Here is an 18761-nt window from a genome sequence, read left to right as displayed (position 1 = left end):
GAAAGAAGAAAATGTGTGTGTGTGGCGAGGGGGAGGGCGATCACTGAGCAGCCGCTCCGCGCCTGGCAATCGGGGCCGGGGGTGGGCGTCTGGCGGAGGCGGAGGCGGAGGCGGAGGCGGAGGAGCGCGCGGCGGGCCGGGCCGGCGAGCGGGGTTTGCGCGCTTAGCCGGGCGGTGGGCGCGGGCAGGGCCGCGGGCGCCCGGGAGCCGTGTCAGGCGGCGGCGAGGAGCGGGCGCGCCGGGTGCGGGGAGCGGTCGGCGGCCGCTCGCTAGGGGGGGCGCCCCGGTGGATGTGCTCTCGCCGCCGGGCGCAAGCCGTAGGGGAGCCTCGGCGGCGGCGGCGGCGCGGGGGGCGAGGCGGGCTGCCCGTTCCCGGGGAAGGAGGCGCGGGCGTCTGAGCGAGGCCGGGCGCGGCGGCCTTCCCTTGCGCGCCCCCCGAGCCAGCGCCCGCGGCCGCCTCCCGCGCCCGCCTCGCTCCTCCGGGCGGCGAAGGCCGCCCGCGCCCGCCTAGACCCCGGCCCACCCGGTGGCCCCGGCCGTCGCCCCCGCGGCGGTCCCCCGATCTCATCCCGGACGCGCGCCCAGGCGGCGGGGGCTCAGCGGCCACCGCTGCCTCGGGGGAGCGAGGGCGGGAGGGTGTGTGTGTGTGCGCGCTTGTGAGCAGGGGGTGCCGGCGGGGCTGCAGCGGAGGCACTTTGGAAGAATGACTCTGGAGTCCATCATGGCGTGCTGCCTGAGCGAGGAGGCCAAGGAAGCCCGGCGGATCAACGACGAGATCGAGCGGCAGCTCCGCAGGGACAAGCGGGACGCCCGCCGGGAGCTCAAACTGCTGCTGCTGGGTGAGTACGGCCCGGGCCGGCCGTGCGGGCCCTCCCCCCGGGCCTCTGCGCGCCCCCAGCCCCCGCCTCCGGCCCCTCCGGGCAGCCGCCCCCCGCCCCCGGGCTCGCCCCTACCCTCCCCGGGCGCGCCCCCGGCCTCCACCCGCACCCGCGCGGGTACGCGCGCGCGCGCACACACACACGCCCGTGCGCGGAGGGTTCGGGGCTGCCTTGTTGGGTGCCTCGGCGCGTGCTGTCTTGTGTGTCCCTTGTTGGGGAGGGGGGGGTTGCGTTTTCTGCGGTGTCTCTGCTCAATGGCAGATCAGATCTGGCCAGGGGCGCGGGGCTGGGAAGGTGGGCTGAGGGCTTGAACTTGCAGCGCCTGGGCCGCCGCGCCCCCAGGGGTGGTGGAGCTGTGTGTGTGTGTGTGTGTGTGTGTCGCCAGGAGGGTGGCGAGCCGAGCCGGGGCACAGGGCGGGGAGGGGGGGGAGATGGCGCGCCGTGAGGTGGCCGTTGTGCATCCATTATCGGTGCGTTCTGGGGTCCAGGAGAAGTGGGGGAGCTACCGGTGGGCAGACTGGCGAGTGGGATCCCCAGGGGTGAAAACTAGAAGCCCAGCAGGGGTCGACCCTTCCCAGCCAGGGGGCTCACGGGGTGGGGGCGGGGAGGGCGGGCAAGCCCCCGTGGGTCACCCGAGTGCTCTTCTGCAGCCACCAGGCCACCCACAGGAGGGGCCCAGCAGAGTTTCTTGGCCAGTGGATGGTGGCAGGCGTGCTTCTCGGCTGCACCATTCCTTCCGGATCAGGACCCGGGCGAGGGGAGCGTGGCTGGCGTGGTTGTTGACAGCGACGGGTATCTTTTGTCTAATGAGGCATCCCAGATCTAGGCCTGAATTCACAACAGTACCGCAGCCTTTCCGTCCCTCTCCGGGGGAAAGAGAGAAACCTTTTGTTTGAAACGGACAGCATTGTAGTGTCTCTGGCATCAGGGCTGCAAAGGACAATTTCCCTCTGGTCTCTGAGTCCACAGCCCCGCGTTCTGCTTTCACGCGAAGTTAGCGAGAGAATGCCGTCCCTCGAATAGGCATCTCTGGATGATTACCTCCGAGAGAATGCTCGGAGTCAGGCCACCAGGGTTCACAGACAAGCCAGCCTGACGGCACCCGGAGCTGTTGTGGTCGGCAGAGGCCTGGAGGACGTCTCCACTTGTGTTCTGCGTGTTTGTGTGTGCATAATAAATGCGCGTCTCCTTCAGGAGAGAGTGTGGTCTGGGCAGTTCGGGTGGCAGAAGCCTGTATTCCCTCTCTTATCTTGAGCATTCCATCTGCTGGCTCGAGAACCAACTGTCTTTGGGGACTCAACTGCCTGTGCACTGGCTCCTTTGCAAACAGGAACAAAATGACAGGGCCACCCGCACTTACGAATGGCTACTCCGCACGCTGGGCTGTCTTTCTTCTGAAGCCCGGTTAGACAAATGTGCACAGGTTCATAAAGGAACAGAAGGCAGCGGGCTGGGGGAAAGAGGTGGGTTTGAGGCAGTGAGGCCGGGGGGAGGGGAACACTGTGCTTGGAAAGTGAGGTTCTTTAAAAAAAAATTTTTTTTTTAAATTTTATTCTCATTTTGGAGGTTGAACATTTTCTGAATTCTCGGGATTGAGAAGAAAGTGGAGAGAACAAGGGAAGGTGTTTAAATACATGATTCAGGGGAGAAAACATGTGGTTAAGAGAGACTTGTTTGAAGAGCTGGGTTTTCTTTTCCTTTGGCCCTGTTTACAGCCTTTATTTGTTTCTGTTTAGCTGTGAACAGGGCGTCTAAGGTCTCCGCAGTCAGCCCTGTCGGCCTGAAATATGACAGCTCTGGGTTTCCCAGCAGCTGTGCCGTAGCACAGGGGCTTTGTCAGAGGGCCTGGGTTTGAATGCCCAAGAGGCAAGTACGCTTACACAGAGGCTTAATTACGTGCCCTGTGCTGTGCTTTTATGGAATGAACCGGGAGATTATTTTCTGAGGAAAGAAAAATGTAAGGTACAGTTTTACAGCTTACGTGGTGGTGGTGTGGAGACTTCGCTCATATTAGACATTTCAGTAGGATTTGATATGGCCCACCTCATACCCATACTATGGCCTATTAGAAGCGGTAGAAAAATAAAGGATATTAATTGAGCATCTACATTCATGAGTGCCATTTGAAAATGCATCTCTCTGACAGAAGCCTGATCCTCACACATCGTTACGAATTCCTACTTCATGTTCTAGGCGTGTGGCTTTTGTGACTTAACCAGTGCAGTGCCCACACTACTCACGTGGTAAAGATAGGTGCTGAATGTAGATGTGTGCCTGTGTGTGAATGGTGGGTGAGTCCAGGAGGGAGACGAGGGCTGAGCTGAGCAGGGGAGGGTAACGGGACGGCTTCCGGCAGAGGGATTTCTGCTGTGCTGCTCTGATGAGTACCCTGAATTTTCCCGATCCTTCCTTCATTTAGACAGAGCCTACCCGAGGGGGTTACAGAATGTGTTCTCTCAGAGTGTCTAAAGACCTGGTATTTTAAACTACCTACTTAAATGGAGGAATCAACTTTATAGTAAATGAAATGCAAGATAAAATTATTTTCAAAGTAAATTTTAATTTAAGACATGGCAGCATTTCAAGGAGTTGTGTGGTAGGGATAAAAGTGTGCACCCTTGAATTTTTCACACAACTATTTAATATTTATTAATAATATGGAGGAATTAGAGAAGGAAAGTAGTGTTTGGCTGACGACACGGAAGTGTGGCAGTAGAATTTGTGCTGTTTTGGTTCATATCCAGCAGTTATGGTAATGTCTTCCAAATTTATTCTGCAGTACTTGCATATTTTAATTTTTAATCTTTTAAAAAATGAACCCTGAAATCTACCACCTTAAGAATATCGTCTTAATTTCTGAGTTCATATTTTCTCAAAATTATTCTCTTAATTTATTTACTTTAGTGATTGTTTTCTTTGATACCTAAGGAAAATTTTGTATTCTGCATAGACATACAAAAGCATGTTCTGTTTTAACTTTACTGATGTTTTTATGTATTTTCTAGGTGAAAAGTACATTATATTTGCTTTAATTGATTAATATTCATGAATTCACTAAATATTTCTTTCAGTAGTACATGGGCCACACCATTTAATATTAATTTGTCTTCAGGTCTGTAAAACAAGATGTCCCAAATACTTGCCTTGGGTTATAGATGTTCATTGTGAAATTGTTTTCAATTCCTAGAAGATACACTTTTTCCCCTCTTAACCTGCTCTTATTTTATGTGTGTTTGACATCTTTTCTGTTTAGATCAGAATCATCAAATAGGAAGATTTTGCAAACTCGGGAGGGAGTGGGAGGGAGAGGTAGAGAAGAGAGAGCAGGAAGGGGAGGCAGAGAAGGAAGTGAGAGAAGGAAGGCAAAGTTTAGGTCAATGTTAAATGAATACGGTCTTGGTTTTCTGAACTGAATTACATGCATGGCTGTAGATTTTATTCCTATTCTGCACTGCAAGATTGTAAGCATGGAGATTGTGTCTATTTGGTTCACAATTAAATCTCAGCTTGTTGCACATGTTCCGACTCATAGAATGCCCTCAGAAAGTATTTGCTGAATGAAAGATTTTATTTGTGACCCTCCTGCTAGAAGTTGGGATCTGATAATAATGAATAAATTATAAGAGCCAGAGGGATAGGTAATGTTTTTATCTGCAGCACATAAAATCATGATCTTTTGAAAATTGTATGTGGCTTTTGGAGCCAATTGATTATAAATGCATCACATAGTTGATCCTGTATATTACGGTTCTGTGCCGGGTACACTGCGAATGGAACAGTCTTGCCCAAAGTGTGAAAATTTAAAGGAAAAAAACCTATTGTCATCTTGATTACCTTTGATCATGTAGTGGGTGGTTTAACCCTGTTGTCTTTTTGCCAGACATTTTTCTCTGTGATGTACTTAGCCGAGTGAATTTTTAATATTCTGTTGAGAACCGATGATGACCAAACAGATTTTTGTGATTTACTTAACACCGTTACATGAGGAAAACCAGAATGGGTAAATGCAGAATGCTAACGATTGCAGATGGAACATTTTTTGATACGAGGGGCATACATCTTGTACTGAACGCTGAACAGTTGGAGAGCAAGAAGAGACTCGGAAGCCTGGGAATGTTCTGGCCAATTTAGACTGTATGGAGGGTTCATTCATGCACACCTGGATCAAAGTACCCTTCTCTCTGTTCTTAGTAGACTGGGGATGGGGGAGGCTGGGCAGGTTGATGGCTGCAGTTAACCTAGAGGCTACTGGCTGTCTAGAGGTGCTCCTTAGAACTCTAGAATGAAAGCATTTCTCCACCAACCCTAATAACATCATCTCCCTGGAAAGACCAAAATATGGTGTTGATGAAGCTGCTTTAAGGACCAGCCAGTTTTATTTTTTGCTACTGTTAGCTTCCGAGTGTTGAATATGTTTCTAAATGTCAGGATTTATTTGGATGCATTCCCTCCTTTTTATTTATTTTTTTATTCCTTTGAGCAAAGTCCTTAAAGTTTATACCTGAAGAGTGAAGTGGAGACATCCCTCATAAAAATCTGCCGGTAGCCCTGACTGTGTAGCAGTGCCTTCAGAGTGAGATCTTGTATTGAGCTATGTGGATGGCATGTGACAGTCAGTCCTGTGCTTAGGTTATTGCTTCCTGTGGGCACTTCGGCCTGGATTCAAACCCTACCCAACAGTGAATTTAGTTCGTGAGTATCTGTTCAGATATTTTTAGGTGAGTTTGGAAAGGAGAACCAGGAGAATAATTTAATAGCCATTTTGTTTACTACAAATAACTTTGATAACCTTTTCATTAAAAAAACAAAACAAAACAAAACAAACAACAGCAATTCAGCTTCACTGTTTGAGAGATGGCTTAGGTTCGGTTTTCATAAGTGTCTGTAGTTAGAATTTTTATTACACATGGATTTTTTAAGGGCCTGAAAAAGCTTTTGTAGTTGTGAGGCTGCATGTGATACTAAGCTGAAAAAAGGAAGAGATTTTTCTTTATGATCCAGACAAGCTTACACTTGAAAAGAAATTAAGATTTTCCAAGGATGATCTTGATTCCTGCATTCATATTAATTTTCCTCCTGGAAGACTTATTAGTTCTATTGATATTAATGGAAATGTTGATTAGGTGTTGTAGAGGGAAAACATAGATCTCAAAGGGACTATCTTGGAAGAGAGAGAAGCCATTTTATAAAGGTTGAGGGTAAGTTTCTCCCTAAGAAGGTGAGAAAATTTGTTTCCTTGAGATTCAGTGCATTGGATTGAAGTAAATACACGTGTTGAGAGTAGAAAATTTCCTGGTTGAAGGGGGAAGTAGTGACGTAATTCAGGGAGACTTTTATAAAGGCTTTTAAGTAATGTTAAGATCTCTGCAGAATTAATCGGAGGAAAGTGTGAAGTAGCAATAGAAGGTAAAATGTGTGATTGTTGGTAATTAAATCAGTGACAGTAACTGGCTACAGTAAACAGTGAGCATTTTCTCTTGTTCTGCCGAATGGAGTAACATTTAAGAAAGAGCTATTTTCAGACTCAAACGCTATGTTGTGTGAACAGCTGTTACTAATAAAATTATAGGAAGTTGTTTGACAATCACCTGTGATTTGTTTCTTTACTGATATGTAAAAATCTGATTTTAACATGTACTAACTAGGAAAAAGGAGCTAAACATACTCAAAATGAGGTAATAAATCTTAGGTGGTCTTGAATTCGGTCTTTACAAGCAAAGTAAATACGCATATTACAATGCTCAGATCTCCAACTTGAATTTGCCATGTAGCTCTGTGGTTTATCTGTAGACCTAGCTATAATTTCTGAAATCAGTGCAGGATATTTTGTTAAAAGCCTTTGTGGTTAAATTTTACTTTATTTTTAAATGTATGTTTATTTGAAAGGCAGAATGATAGGTAGATCTTCCTTCCACTCGTTCACTTTCCAGAGAGAGGCCTGCCAACAGCCAGGGATGGGCCGTGTCGAAGCCAGGAGCCTTGAATTCAGTCCTGGTATCCTTCATGGGTGAGAAGGACCCAAGTACCTGAGCCATTCTCTGCTGTCTTCCAGGGTGCTCATTAGCAGGACTCTGGATTGGAAACCGTGTAGCAGAGGCTCAGACCAGGCACTCTGATACAGTATGTGGGTGCCCCAAGTGGCAGCTTAGCCTGCTGTGCTACAACACCCATCCCCATAGTTAAATTTTTGAAGAACAAAGTTATTTTTAAACCAAGTACACCTTATGAAGGAACAGTTGCATGCACTATGCTGGCCAAGTGGGCAGATATTAAGCACCTACTGTGTGCAGCATAATATGCTACATGAGACATTTCTTACTTGTTTTGTAGTTGATGTTGTGTCCTTCATTTATCTTTGCTGGCTTGGGCTTTTCTGTTGCCTCCTCTTACAAAGAAACAGACAGAATCACAAAATCTGAAGGCTGTTGTAGGAACTTTCAGGGGATTACACAACTGGGGAAAGCTTGTGAACTTGAGAAGGGGAACTCAAATTCATGTACATTATTTTCTTGGAGTGTACCTTTTTTTTTTGCCTCTGACGATGACAAACTATTTATGAACACTTGCCCTATGCTTCTAAATAAATAGGAAGCTCCAGGATGTCAAAGATAGTGGTTCTTGTTTTATATCTCAACATTGCATGATTCCCAGCCCAAATCACGGTGATTCTATTAGTAACCAGGGATGTGCGGGAGGTGGGGTGGGAGGTGGGTGGACAGCTGAATTCCCAGAAGAAAGTGGAGTAATTGCAGGAAGTGAATTTAAACTTCTTGTTTTCTTCTAATGAGTACCATTCATATGTTCTCCAGTTTCCATTCCTCTTTGCTGTTTCGTGGGCCATCTGCGGCACTGTGTTGCAGGGATGGAATGGTCTCTTGTCTCCTGGGCTTGCCTGTCGTTCGTTCGCCATGGAGAATGTTGGAGTTAAACATTCTCGCATGGTTTCTGGTTGAAAAGTCGTTAGTAGTTCATCAGCATCTCCAATGCAAAGCTGTCAAATATACAGATCCGATGGGATTAATCCAGGACTGTGAGCAGTTTGACTGCTTTCAAAATAAGCTGCTCGGTTCAAGGATGTGTATAGTGGATTGTGGTGTGGTTTGGAACTAAATGTTACTAACGCCGGTATGTTCCTGTAGCCTCAGAGAAAGAATAGGAACTGATCCACCTGTGAAAGCACAAGAGGTAGAGTGGGACTTTTTGACGCCATTGTGGCACGTGAATGGTGATGTTTGCAAACGAAGTCATGTGTAGTTCCAGGAGAGGGTAGTCTTGTGTGACTTTCACTTTGGAGTACTACAATCATGCATTCCTTGCCTCATCGAAGAATTTGACTTGTTAAAATCACTGTTGCTTGCTAAAGTATCAAAGGATAATTTCTTTTGTTTTTAATGTTTTAAGGAGTTCTTGTCTCATTTTTACTGTTTACATTTTTTTAAAAGATTTATTTTATTTATTTGAAAGACAGAGTTACAGAGGGAGGTAGAGAATGAGAGAGAGAGAGAGAGAGAGAGAGAGAGAGGTATTCCATTCGCTGGTTCACTCCCCAGATGGCCACAACAGCCAGAGCTGCAATGACCCAAAGTTAGGAGCCAGGAGCTTCCTCCAGATCTCCCACATGGGTTTAGGGGCCCAAGGACTTGGGCCATCTTCTACTGCTATCCCAGGCCATAGCAGAGAGCTGAATCAGAAGAGGAGCAGCTGGGACTAGAACCGGCGCCCATATGGGATGTTGGCGCTTCAGGCCAGGGCTTTAACCTGCTGAGCCACAGCACTGGCCCCTACTGTTTACATTTGCTTCTGCTGTGGGGACAGCAGGGTGGCTGGTGGCCTTTCTGTTGCCATATTTGAGTATTGTGTGATGCCCACAGCTTTCAGGCTGTCTAGCTGTTTCTCGCAGCAAAGGCTACAGCCATTGACCCACCTGTCACACCTTCTCCCAGCTGACTGCTGTAGGCCTCTCATAAAGTCTTTGCACTGGAACCCCACCTGCCCGTTTCTTCCCTCACAGCCCCTTCCTTAAACAATTGCTGGGAGGCTTTCCTCAAATTCTCTGGCCTGCTCATTTCCTTTAAGGTTTAGAGAACTTCCAGGTTGGTGCTTCTGAGACATCATGTGGCTGTGAGCTGGTGACAGGGGAAGTTGGGTGCTTTAATACATTAAAAGAAGGGGATTTGTGAATGTGGGCTTAGGACAGGATTAGCTTTCTTTGTCACACTTACTCTGGTCTGCAAAGCAAAATATTTTCTTGTTCCTGAACAACACGTAGAATCCTCCTTCCTTTTCCAGAGGGCAGGGCCTGAGGTTGGCTCATGATTAGCAGCGGAGAGTCAGTGAGCCAGGGCTGGGTCCTCTCGTGGACCACTGGGCCTCAGTGTAGGTCGTAGGGGCTGTGGGCACATGTGGAGTAGCAGCATGCTTTCCTCTCATCTCAGTTACTGGAGGGCCTTGCCATCACCTCTTTCTAAGTGTGTTCCACAGAGAATTGAGCAAGACGGCAGGAGCGGCGGCCTCTGTTTCATGGCACCCAGTCAGCTTGCCTAGGTTTTTGGGAATGGCTTGGTTTGTTTTTCCAGAGGAAGCTGCAGTGGCACTGTCTTGCCCTGGGAGCACTGTGCAGGCCTTCTTCATTATGTTGTACGTTCTTTCTGTCCTAGAGAGATGGCCCATTTCCTGTGACTTGTTCTAATAATACAGGATGACTTTAGTTCTTGCCAATAGTTTGCCCTTAAAAGAAGGCCAGGGTCCTTAAGTATTTAACTCTTGCTTCTCTAATTCTTGTGATGTATGGTTTTTTGAGAATTGAGAAATCACACAGTGATTTGACAGCAGGGGCAGGCTGGCTGTGAAAGTTTCCTCGCCCAGATAAACACTGCTGTGACTGTTCTTGTGGATTGCCTCTGTGCCTTTCCTAAAGCCTGTGACGGAAAGGCGGTTGCATATTCCTGCCCTGCCTGCCTGTTTTCCCCCCCGTAGAACTAACCTTTGGGCATTTTGTTCATTTGCTCTTCCTGTAGAAGCCTGTAGATTCAGGAGATCAGACCAGATAGATGATCTCTAAGGGCCCCTGGGACACTGAAACTTTCCCCACTCCCCCTCTGCTACTTGGGCATCCTGGCTGCTTTCTGCCCCATCAACCCTGGATGAGGCTCCGAGCTTCCTGCCTTATCCAGTGGCGATGGGCATCAGGAGGCATTGCTGGGCGTGGTGGCATGCTCCCACTGGGCCTGACTCAGGTCTCTGTGTGCCGGAGTAACCCTCTGCAGGCAGCTCTGCCGGACTGGGGAGAGCTGAGTGTGTGAGGGCCTGTGAATCAGCCCTCGCGATTCTGTGCCGAGCTCCCCCTCCCGCCGCCTGGCCTGCTGCTGATAGCTGTTCTGTCTTCACAGGGAGTGGTATCAGAAGCCTCCTGTCACATCAGCAGGGCTCTCTGGCTTCCTGCAGGAAGGGTGATATCCTGGGATGCACAGAGGTGGAGCCCATAGGCCCAGTGTTCAACACTGCTCTGCTCAGACCCGACTCTGCTTAGAGCCCCAGGGCAGCCTCCTTTGCCTCCCTACTTCCTGTTGTCTTCATTGGATTTGGAACTATGCTTTTTATTTGCCTGCAAATGATGTCTTTGTATTTGCCTATAAGCCGACTCTGCCATTTTTCACAACTGCTTGGCCATGGCAGCCAGGGTACCTGGAGAGCCTCCTACATGAAGTAGAGCGCATATGGTGGGGGTTGCTTTCTGTATTTGGAGCCGACAAGGTCCCCTTTCCAGGGCCTCTCAAGGAAGAGTTGGATGTGCCATTTGTGTCCATTTCTTCTCCCATTACTGTGCTCATTTTTTTTTTTTTTTGCTTATCTTGAAACCAGTAAAACAGATAACGATGGAAACATCCAAAGCATGGCTCTGAAGGATTTTCATACTTTCTGTTAGTTTGCTTTAAAATATGTATAGCGCTGAGAGCTCTGAGCCGTCTGTAATTGGTAGACCACGATCAGAGGAACCTTAAGGAAGTGATTTCTTGAGTCCCTTGTCTGTGTTAGCTGGACCGAGCACAGAGTTCTTGCAGTGCTGGTGCTGAATTCTGAGAAGAACCATTTATGTGTTAAGAAGCTTTGTGGCCGGCGCCATGGCTTAACAGGCTAATCCTCCGCCTTGCGGCACCGGCACACCGGGTTCTACTCCCGGTTAGGGCACCGGATTCTATCCTGGTTGCCCCTCTTCCAGGCCAGCTCTCTGCTATGGCCCGGGAGTGCAGTGGAGGATGGCCCAAGTGCTTGGGCCCTGCACCCGTATGGGAGACCAGGAGAAGCACCTGGTTCCTGGCTTTGGATCAGCACGATGCACCGGCCGCAGCGGCCATTGGAGGGTGAACCAACGGCAAAAGGAAGACCTTTCTCTCTGTCTCTCTCTCTCACTGTCCACTCTGCCTGTCAAAAAAAAAAAAAAAAAAAAAAAAAAAAGCTTTGTAACCTGGCTCCTCCATGTTTTGTATTGTGTTTTCTGTCTTCCATTTCAGGTGCTAGAATTGCATCTTTCCTGTCTTCTAAGCTCTGTTAATGTGGTCATAGGTTAAGAGGATGTCTCAAGAGACATCCTTGTCCAGGAAATTGGCTTTCACCTGGCTTGCTTCTCCTGCCATAGAGTGCCTTCCAGGCGCCTAAGGCAATAAGTAGATAAGCAGTACCATGAGAATCTTGCCAGGTAGCCTCATACTCAGGTGGAGGCATGCAATGCAGAAATAACTATGCAGTTTTTAGCCAAGAAAAGGCACCTTTCAATTGGATATGTTCTTACATTCTGGGCCATCACTACCAAGCAGAGGGGTCAACTTTTTTTCCAAGATTTTATTTTATTTTTAAAGATTTTTTATTTATTTATTTGAAAGTCAGAGTTACACAGAGAGAGGAGAGGCAGAGAGAGAGAGAGAGAGAGAGAGAGGTCTTCCATCCGATGGTTCACTCCCCAGTTGGCCGCAATGGCCAGAGCTGTGCCGATCCGAAGCCAGGAGTCAGGAGCTTCTTCCAGGTCTCCCATAAAGGTGCAGGGGCCCAAGGACTTGGGCCATTTTTCACTTCTTTCCCAGGCCACAGTGGAGAGCTGGATTGGAAGTGGAGCAGCCGGGTCTTGAACCGGCGCCTATATGGGATGCTGGTGCTTCAGGCCAGGGCATTAACCCACTTCGCCACAGCGCCGGCCCCCCAAGATTTTAAAAAACTTTTATTTGAAAGGTGATGGGGGATGAGGGGACTCCCGTCTGCTGGTTCATTCCCCATATGCTGCTATAGCTGGGATGGGACCAGGCTGAAACCGGGAGCCGGAAATTCAGCCCAGGTCTCCCTCGTGACTGGCAGGGATCCATCTGCCTGAGCCATTTTTACCTGCCGTCTCCCAAGGTATGCATCGGCAGAAAGTTGGAATCAGAAGTAGGGCCAAGACTCAAACCCAGGTGTCTGATAAGGAACACAGGCATCCCAAGCAGCATCTTAACTGCTAAGCCAAATGCCTGCCCCTCCTAAGATTAATAAAGATCCCTAAAGCCCATTTCTAATTATGACCAACATTCAGAGTGGGGCTGCATTGATTGAAGAGGATTCCTTGGTTCCAAATGTAGGCAAACATCTTTTGAGTAATTTGGGATAATTTGAGAGAATAACCAGGGAGCACGGAAACAAAAGATACTTGAAGTCAGCCTCCGTTTTTATTATCAATCATTTCCAAATGGCCCAGGAATTAATGAGTTGCCATACACAGGCGCCTTTTCTAGCCAAGCTTAGCTTTGACGTGGAGACTGCAGGTGGAAGGACCTTGCTGTGTTCAAGCAGCAAGGAATGGTGTGTTCTCTGGACATCCTGATTTCTCTTAGTATGCCTTGGGTCACCATCAAAGTTGTTATGCAGAGGACGTAAGCAGTATCTCAAAGTTTGGAGCAAATACTGTTCCTCCTAGCCATGAGTTCCATAATTTCCCTATTCTTGTAGGAAGAGATGGTATGTGTGTGTTGCTTTATCAGATTCTGATCATTTGTTTCCTCATCCATGCAGTTTTTGGCAAATAGTTACACTTTAGTAAATGACAAGGCCTTATCAGTATCTTTTTGGAGAAAACTTGACTCCAAATGTGTTTTCATGAACATCATCAGCTCTGTCCTCTGAGAAACACATTATCTGTAGGATTTCTAAGCCAGGGCTAGGCTTACTATGAGAAGAGATTCTTCTCTAGGATTTCTCTAAATCCCCAGAGTCTGTGTGTCTGAAATGCTACACAAATTATAATGTTTCCTAACCAGAATGGATTAAACTGTTGTATGTCTCTAGTCCTGAGTCATGGGGTCACACTATGACTTTTTTCTATTAAAGTATTCATTTATATTATATAATGTATCTTAAAGAAGTGTGTTGCAGCCTGAATTTATGTTGAATTTTATTGTCTTTTTGAAATGAAATAAAAAAGGATCGCTTGAGATATTTATCCTTTGGTGGTATTACTGTTTTTTAAATAGTAAAAAAGAAAAAGTTTATAATGAGAAAATTACAGTATTTAATAGAGTCCCAGCTTGAATCAAAAATAAATATTTATTTTCTTTTGCATTCCTAAGAAAGATGTTGTGTTGTTTCACATTAGCCTTTGGAAGAATTATATCTCATTCTGTTCATTTACATTATTTTGTTTTTTTCCAGTGATTTTGAAATTTTACAAATAATGCAATAGTTTTTTGCACAAAGCTTGACAGAAAGGTTTTAAAATGTATTCGTATCCAAAATGTGCCACTCTAACGTTAGAACCATATTTTTTTCTTTATTGCTTTTTTTGGTATATTATTCTCTGCTTTATTCTGTTTGCTGCATAAGTATAATCATAGTGTACAATCTAACATGTTGCAAGCTTCTTTGTGGCTGTAGAGAATTAATATTAATATTTGAAATAGCTATGTAGCATTTTATTGAGAGGATATATATATTAATTTGTATGGTTATTCAGTCCTTTTTTGGCATTAAGGTTTCTCCCAGTGTTTTGATTTTGAAAATATTGCTGTGATGAAGTTCTTGACGTAACTCTAAAACAAAAAGTTTTTATTCCAGGGACAGAGCGCCCACATCCACTGTATCACTCCTTAAATGCTTGTGAAAGCTGGGGCTGCACTGAAGCAGAAGTTGGGGGTCAGGAACTCAATCTAGGTCCTCCATGGGGAGTGGCAGGGGACCCAACTGTTTGAATCATTTCCTTCTGCCTCCTGGTCTGCGGAGCAGGAAGCTGTAGTCAGGAGCAAGAACCAGGAGTCAAATCCACCTGTCCTGCTGTGGGTATCGTAACTGCTAGGTTAGATGCCTGTCCTAGAGACATCTCTTTTAAGATACAACACACAATTTTATTAAAATAGATTCTCAGGAAAGTTATTTTTAGGTCAGAGGATATGAAAAATTGTATGCCTCTTAGTTACATCCACTCAAAATATTCTGAAATAATTGTATACAATTTACATCATCATGAGCAATAGTAGCATCAATAAGTTAATAGCCAAAAAAGGTACTTTTAAAAAATTTACATTTATCTGATTACTAGTGAGAATGATCATTTTCCCATATTTTTTATTCATTTTCTTATTTTCTGAGTTGTCTCATTTCCTTTGCCTATTTATGAGTTCCAAACATCCAAATGAAAGTAACTTTTTGTCATATTTACTGGAAATAATTTACCCCAGTGGGTTTTCTTTTCCTTTGTTTTGTATTAGTTAGTGCAGAAATTTTTAATTATTATCAAGACAAATCAAACTTTTGCTTTTCTGTTTTAAAATAAAAATCTTAATCTGCTTCAAATATTTCATGAAAGCCAGATTTACTGCCATTGTTATAGGCAAAAAAAAAAAGATAGAATGTAGTGTTGTATAGTTCTTTTTCTTCTATAATGAAAATGAAGTCCACATGTAAGTTTACCCCATCACAGATTTATAAGCTGTTCTTTAGGTAATTGGCTTTTTTCATTTCAGTAATATCTAATAGATATCTTGCCTTATTCATGTGTATGTAATGTGTCATATTTATGGCTTTTTATTGTTTCAGTGTATTTTGAATCACAGCAGTGTGATTTGGCTAGCTTGTTCCTGGTTATGAAAGTCAGTTAATATTTTCGTCATTTGAATTAAAAGTGTTTAAGACTGTATTCTTTTACTTGTTGCTATGTAGTTTCTTATCATCCTTGTACAGTTTATTATAAAAGTATGATTTTTTATTTTTGAACCAGGGCTGTTTAAGACAGTTTAAAATTTTACAAGTGGTTCTGATTTTTTTCAACATTTGTTATTTATTTCTAATCTAGTCTTTTTCATAGATTGTTTCATAGATTGTTCTGGTCTTTTTCATAGATTATGGTTTGTACTATTTTTATTTTTTGAAATTTATTGTAGCTATCTATATAGTCATTTTTTTGTCCTGACATACATAAGATGATGTATCTGTGTGTTTTTATTTAATAAAAACATAAATGTCGTGATTTGTGGCTGACATCTTTATTTATAATTATATGTTAATCTGCCAAGTACTGGGAATTGTATTGAAGTTTTTCATTACTGTGGTGTTTATGACAGTTTCTCCTATTTCCAGAAATTTACTTTATATAATTAAGTACTCTGTTTGGATGTGTATAAAAAAATGCCCATGAGAACTAAACTTTCATGATTACAATAATACTATAATTATAACATTATAATCCAACTTTGTTGGTTATGAATACTCTTTTGTTTCTACTTGCTTGGCGTATTTCTCCTGTTTATTTTCAACTATCCTTAATCTCCTCATTGTTGCTGCTCGGACTTTTGTTTTTTCTTGTTTTAGCTTCAGCCTGAGATTCTTTTCCTTAAATAGGTGAGTGTTTACACTTGAGGATGTGTATTAGATATGTTAGGTTCTGTCTTCTGATTCCTCTCTTTTTAAAGTTTCTTGCATATATGCCTCTCTTCCCCCCTTGCTCCCTTATTCTTTCTGGTATTTGGTTTCTGTTGAATTTATTGCATTTCCCACTCATTTAAAAGTGTAGACTCTGCTTTTAATTTTACTATCATAAGTTTATATAACTTTCAGTAGTAGTAGTATCAAAGTTATGTTTCTTAGTCTGTCCACTGCAGAGATGAAATAGTATTTATTGTGTTCCTCCTGTACTGCTGTGGGGACATTTGTTCACCTGTACTAGGGTTTGGCAAACTTTTATGTCTAGTTAGATGGGGGTAGGTGAAGATACTGATTAAGACACCTGCCTGCCACATGGAATCACCTGTATCTGAGACTCAGGTGTGGTGCCTGACTCCAGTTTCCTGCCAGTGCAAACCCTAGGAGGCGGGAGCATTGGCTTAGGTAGCTCAGTCCCTGCACCCAACGTGGGAGACCTGGGTTATGTTCCCAGTGTGCCTGTTGCTAGCATTTGGGGAGTGAACCAGAAGGGAGGTCTCATTATTCATCTCTGTGCCTTAGAAAGAATAATAAAAAGTCAAATAGTCAATACAGTTTTGGTACTCTAGCTGTAATTTACCAATCCTCTATCCATCTTGATTCCGTTCTCTGTTTTCTCTGTTATTTTATTGGCATGTTATAAACTTTTTCCTGCCATTTTGGACAAATTGGCTGTAACTGACTTGAAACAGTATTCTGTTAGTGGTTAGTAATAACAAATCACATTTTAATTTTGTAAAATTATATATATATATTTTAAAGATTTATTTTATTTATTTGAAAGGCAGAGTTACAGACAGAGGTAGAGAGAGAGAGAGAGAGAGAGAGAGGTTTTCCACCAGCTGGTTCTCTCCTCAAATGGCCACAACAACTGGGGCTGGGCCAGACGGAAACCAGGAGCCTGGAGCTTCTTCTGGGTCTCCCACGTGGGTGCAGGGCCCCAAGCACCTGGTCCATCCTCTGCTGCTTTCCCCAGGCACATCAGCAGGGAGCGGGATTGGAAGTGGAGCATCTGGGATTCGAACTGGCACCCATATAGGAAGCCAGTGCTGGTGGCCGGGGCTTTAACTGACTGCATCATAGTGCTGGCCCCCCCCTTTTAATTTTTATGTATAATTTATGGTACTTAACTGTCTTTTCAGAGACAATATTGAATGGAAACTTTTAAGAACAATATGAAATCGTCAGTGGCTAAGATCATTTTTCTGAAGTTTTTAATGATTTATTGATGGTTATTGAAATGCTAAACATAAACTGAAATTATCTTAGTTTGAATATCAAAGGATGCTTCTGTCAGGTGGAATGGAAGGTGTATGGGGTATTCAAGATCATTTACATGTTCATAATTTTAATGCATATTTCTTCTGTTCTTCTCTTGATTATAGCAAACTGCTTTCTTTTTAAAAATTTTTATTCTCCTTTTATTCAAAAGTCAGATAGATCTCCTACTTGCTTGTTCACTCCTAATATGTTTTGGGAGTTGCCCAGGCTGGGCTAGGTCGACATCAGGAGCCAGGAACTTCATCTAGATCTCCCACGTGGTTGGTGGGAATTTGAGTACTTGAGCCATTATTCACTGCTTCCCAGGCACATTAGGAAGGAGCTGGATCAGAAGCAGAGTAGCCAGGACTCAGAACAGCATTTTTTTTTTTTTTGACAGGCAGAGTGGACAGTGAGAAAGAGAGAGATGGAGAGAAAGGTCTTCCTTTTTGCCGTTGGTTCACCCTCCAATGGCTGCTGCGGCTGGCGCGATGCGGCCGGCGAACCGCGCTGATCCTAAGGCAGGAGCCAGGTGCTTCTCCTGGTCTCCCATGGGGTGCAGGGCCCAAGGACTTGGGCCATCCTCCACTGCACTCCCTGGCCACAGCAGAGAGCTGGCCTGGAAGAGGGGCAACCGGGACAGGATCGGTGCCCTGACCGGGAGTAGAACCCGGTGTGCCGGTGTCGCAAGGCGGAGGATTAGCCTATTGAGCTGCGGCGCCGGCCAAGAACAGCATTTTAATATGTGATGCGGGTATCCAAGCAGTGCCTTAATATGTGCTCTGTATCTTTAACATTGTGAAAATAATTCTATGGGTTCTCAGACTCCATATATAAATTTGATTTATTTTGACACTTTCCAAGGCTTATTCTTTTGATGTTATGTTGAATACCTGGGATGATCACAGGTAATTCTTCTTAGTCAAGCATAAAGAACTTCATCTAAGCTTTGTTATGTATTGCTTTTTTGGTTTCCTAAAGAAATTTTAATACATACATATGTGTGTATGTCTGCAATTAAAACGTACTTAGCATTAATTCTGTGTTTAAGTAAGTGCTTATCACCAAATATTTCTTCTCTCAAATTTTTTTTAATGTTTTGCTTTTGTTTTTATATACCTGTGAGTTGACTGGATTGTAATGATTTCTTACAGAAGCTCTGTGGTCGGTGGATCTTGTGAGTTCTTATGATCGTTCGCATATTAGCAATAACTTGCATGGGTAGAGAATCCCTTGGTCATGTCCCTTTTCTACCATGTTACTTGCTACAGAGTAGATGTTGCCCCACTCTTTCCTGAAATCTAAATTTGTTAAGTCTGCAGTCAGTCTGGAGATACATAATTTTTAAGATTTGTTTGAAAGGCAGAGTGACAGGTTGAGAAACACAGAGTGAGAATGGGTTGGTGGAGAGAGAGGTGGTGGGTGTGGGGAGGAGGGAGAGAGAGAGAGAGAGAGAGAGAGAGAGAGTCTATTTTCCACTCACCAAAAGCTGGAGAGAGCCAGGCCAAAGCCAGGAGCCAGCACTCGATGCAGATCTCAGGTGGATGATAGGAGTCCAAGCACTTGGGCCATCCTCTGCTCCTTTCCCAGGCACATTAGCAGGAAGCTGGATTGGAAGTGGAGCAGCGGGGCTTGAACCGGCACTCTAGAGATGCAGGTATGGCTTAACCAAGCAATGGCTTAACCTGC

The 18761-nt window shown here is 44.9% G+C and overlaps 1 protein-coding gene across 1 annotated transcript in view; it reads left to right on the top strand.

The window, feature by feature from the left end:
- The first annotated feature begins 598 nt into the window (after nt 1–598).
- LOC133771981 (guanine nucleotide-binding protein G(q) subunit alpha) overlaps nt 599–18761 on the top strand; it is a 312920-nt gene continuing 294757 nt past the window's right edge. Inside the window, exon 1 of the mRNA XM_062208448.1 lies at nt 599–839. Within this exon, the coding sequence (XP_062064432.1) occupies nt 704–839 (136 nt within the window). The 5' untranslated portion in view covers nt 599–703. The remainder of the gene's footprint in view (nt 840–18761) is intronic.

Source organism: Lepus europaeus, chromosome 12 (genome assembly GCF_033115175.1).
Source record: "Lepus europaeus isolate LE1 chromosome 12, mLepTim1.pri, whole genome shotgun sequence".
Classification (NCBI taxonomy): Eukaryota; Metazoa; Chordata; class Mammalia; order Lagomorpha; family Leporidae; genus Lepus; species Lepus europaeus.
The sequence above is the reverse complement of the archived record's forward strand: the minus strand, read 5'-3'. Positions and strand labels throughout refer to the sequence as shown.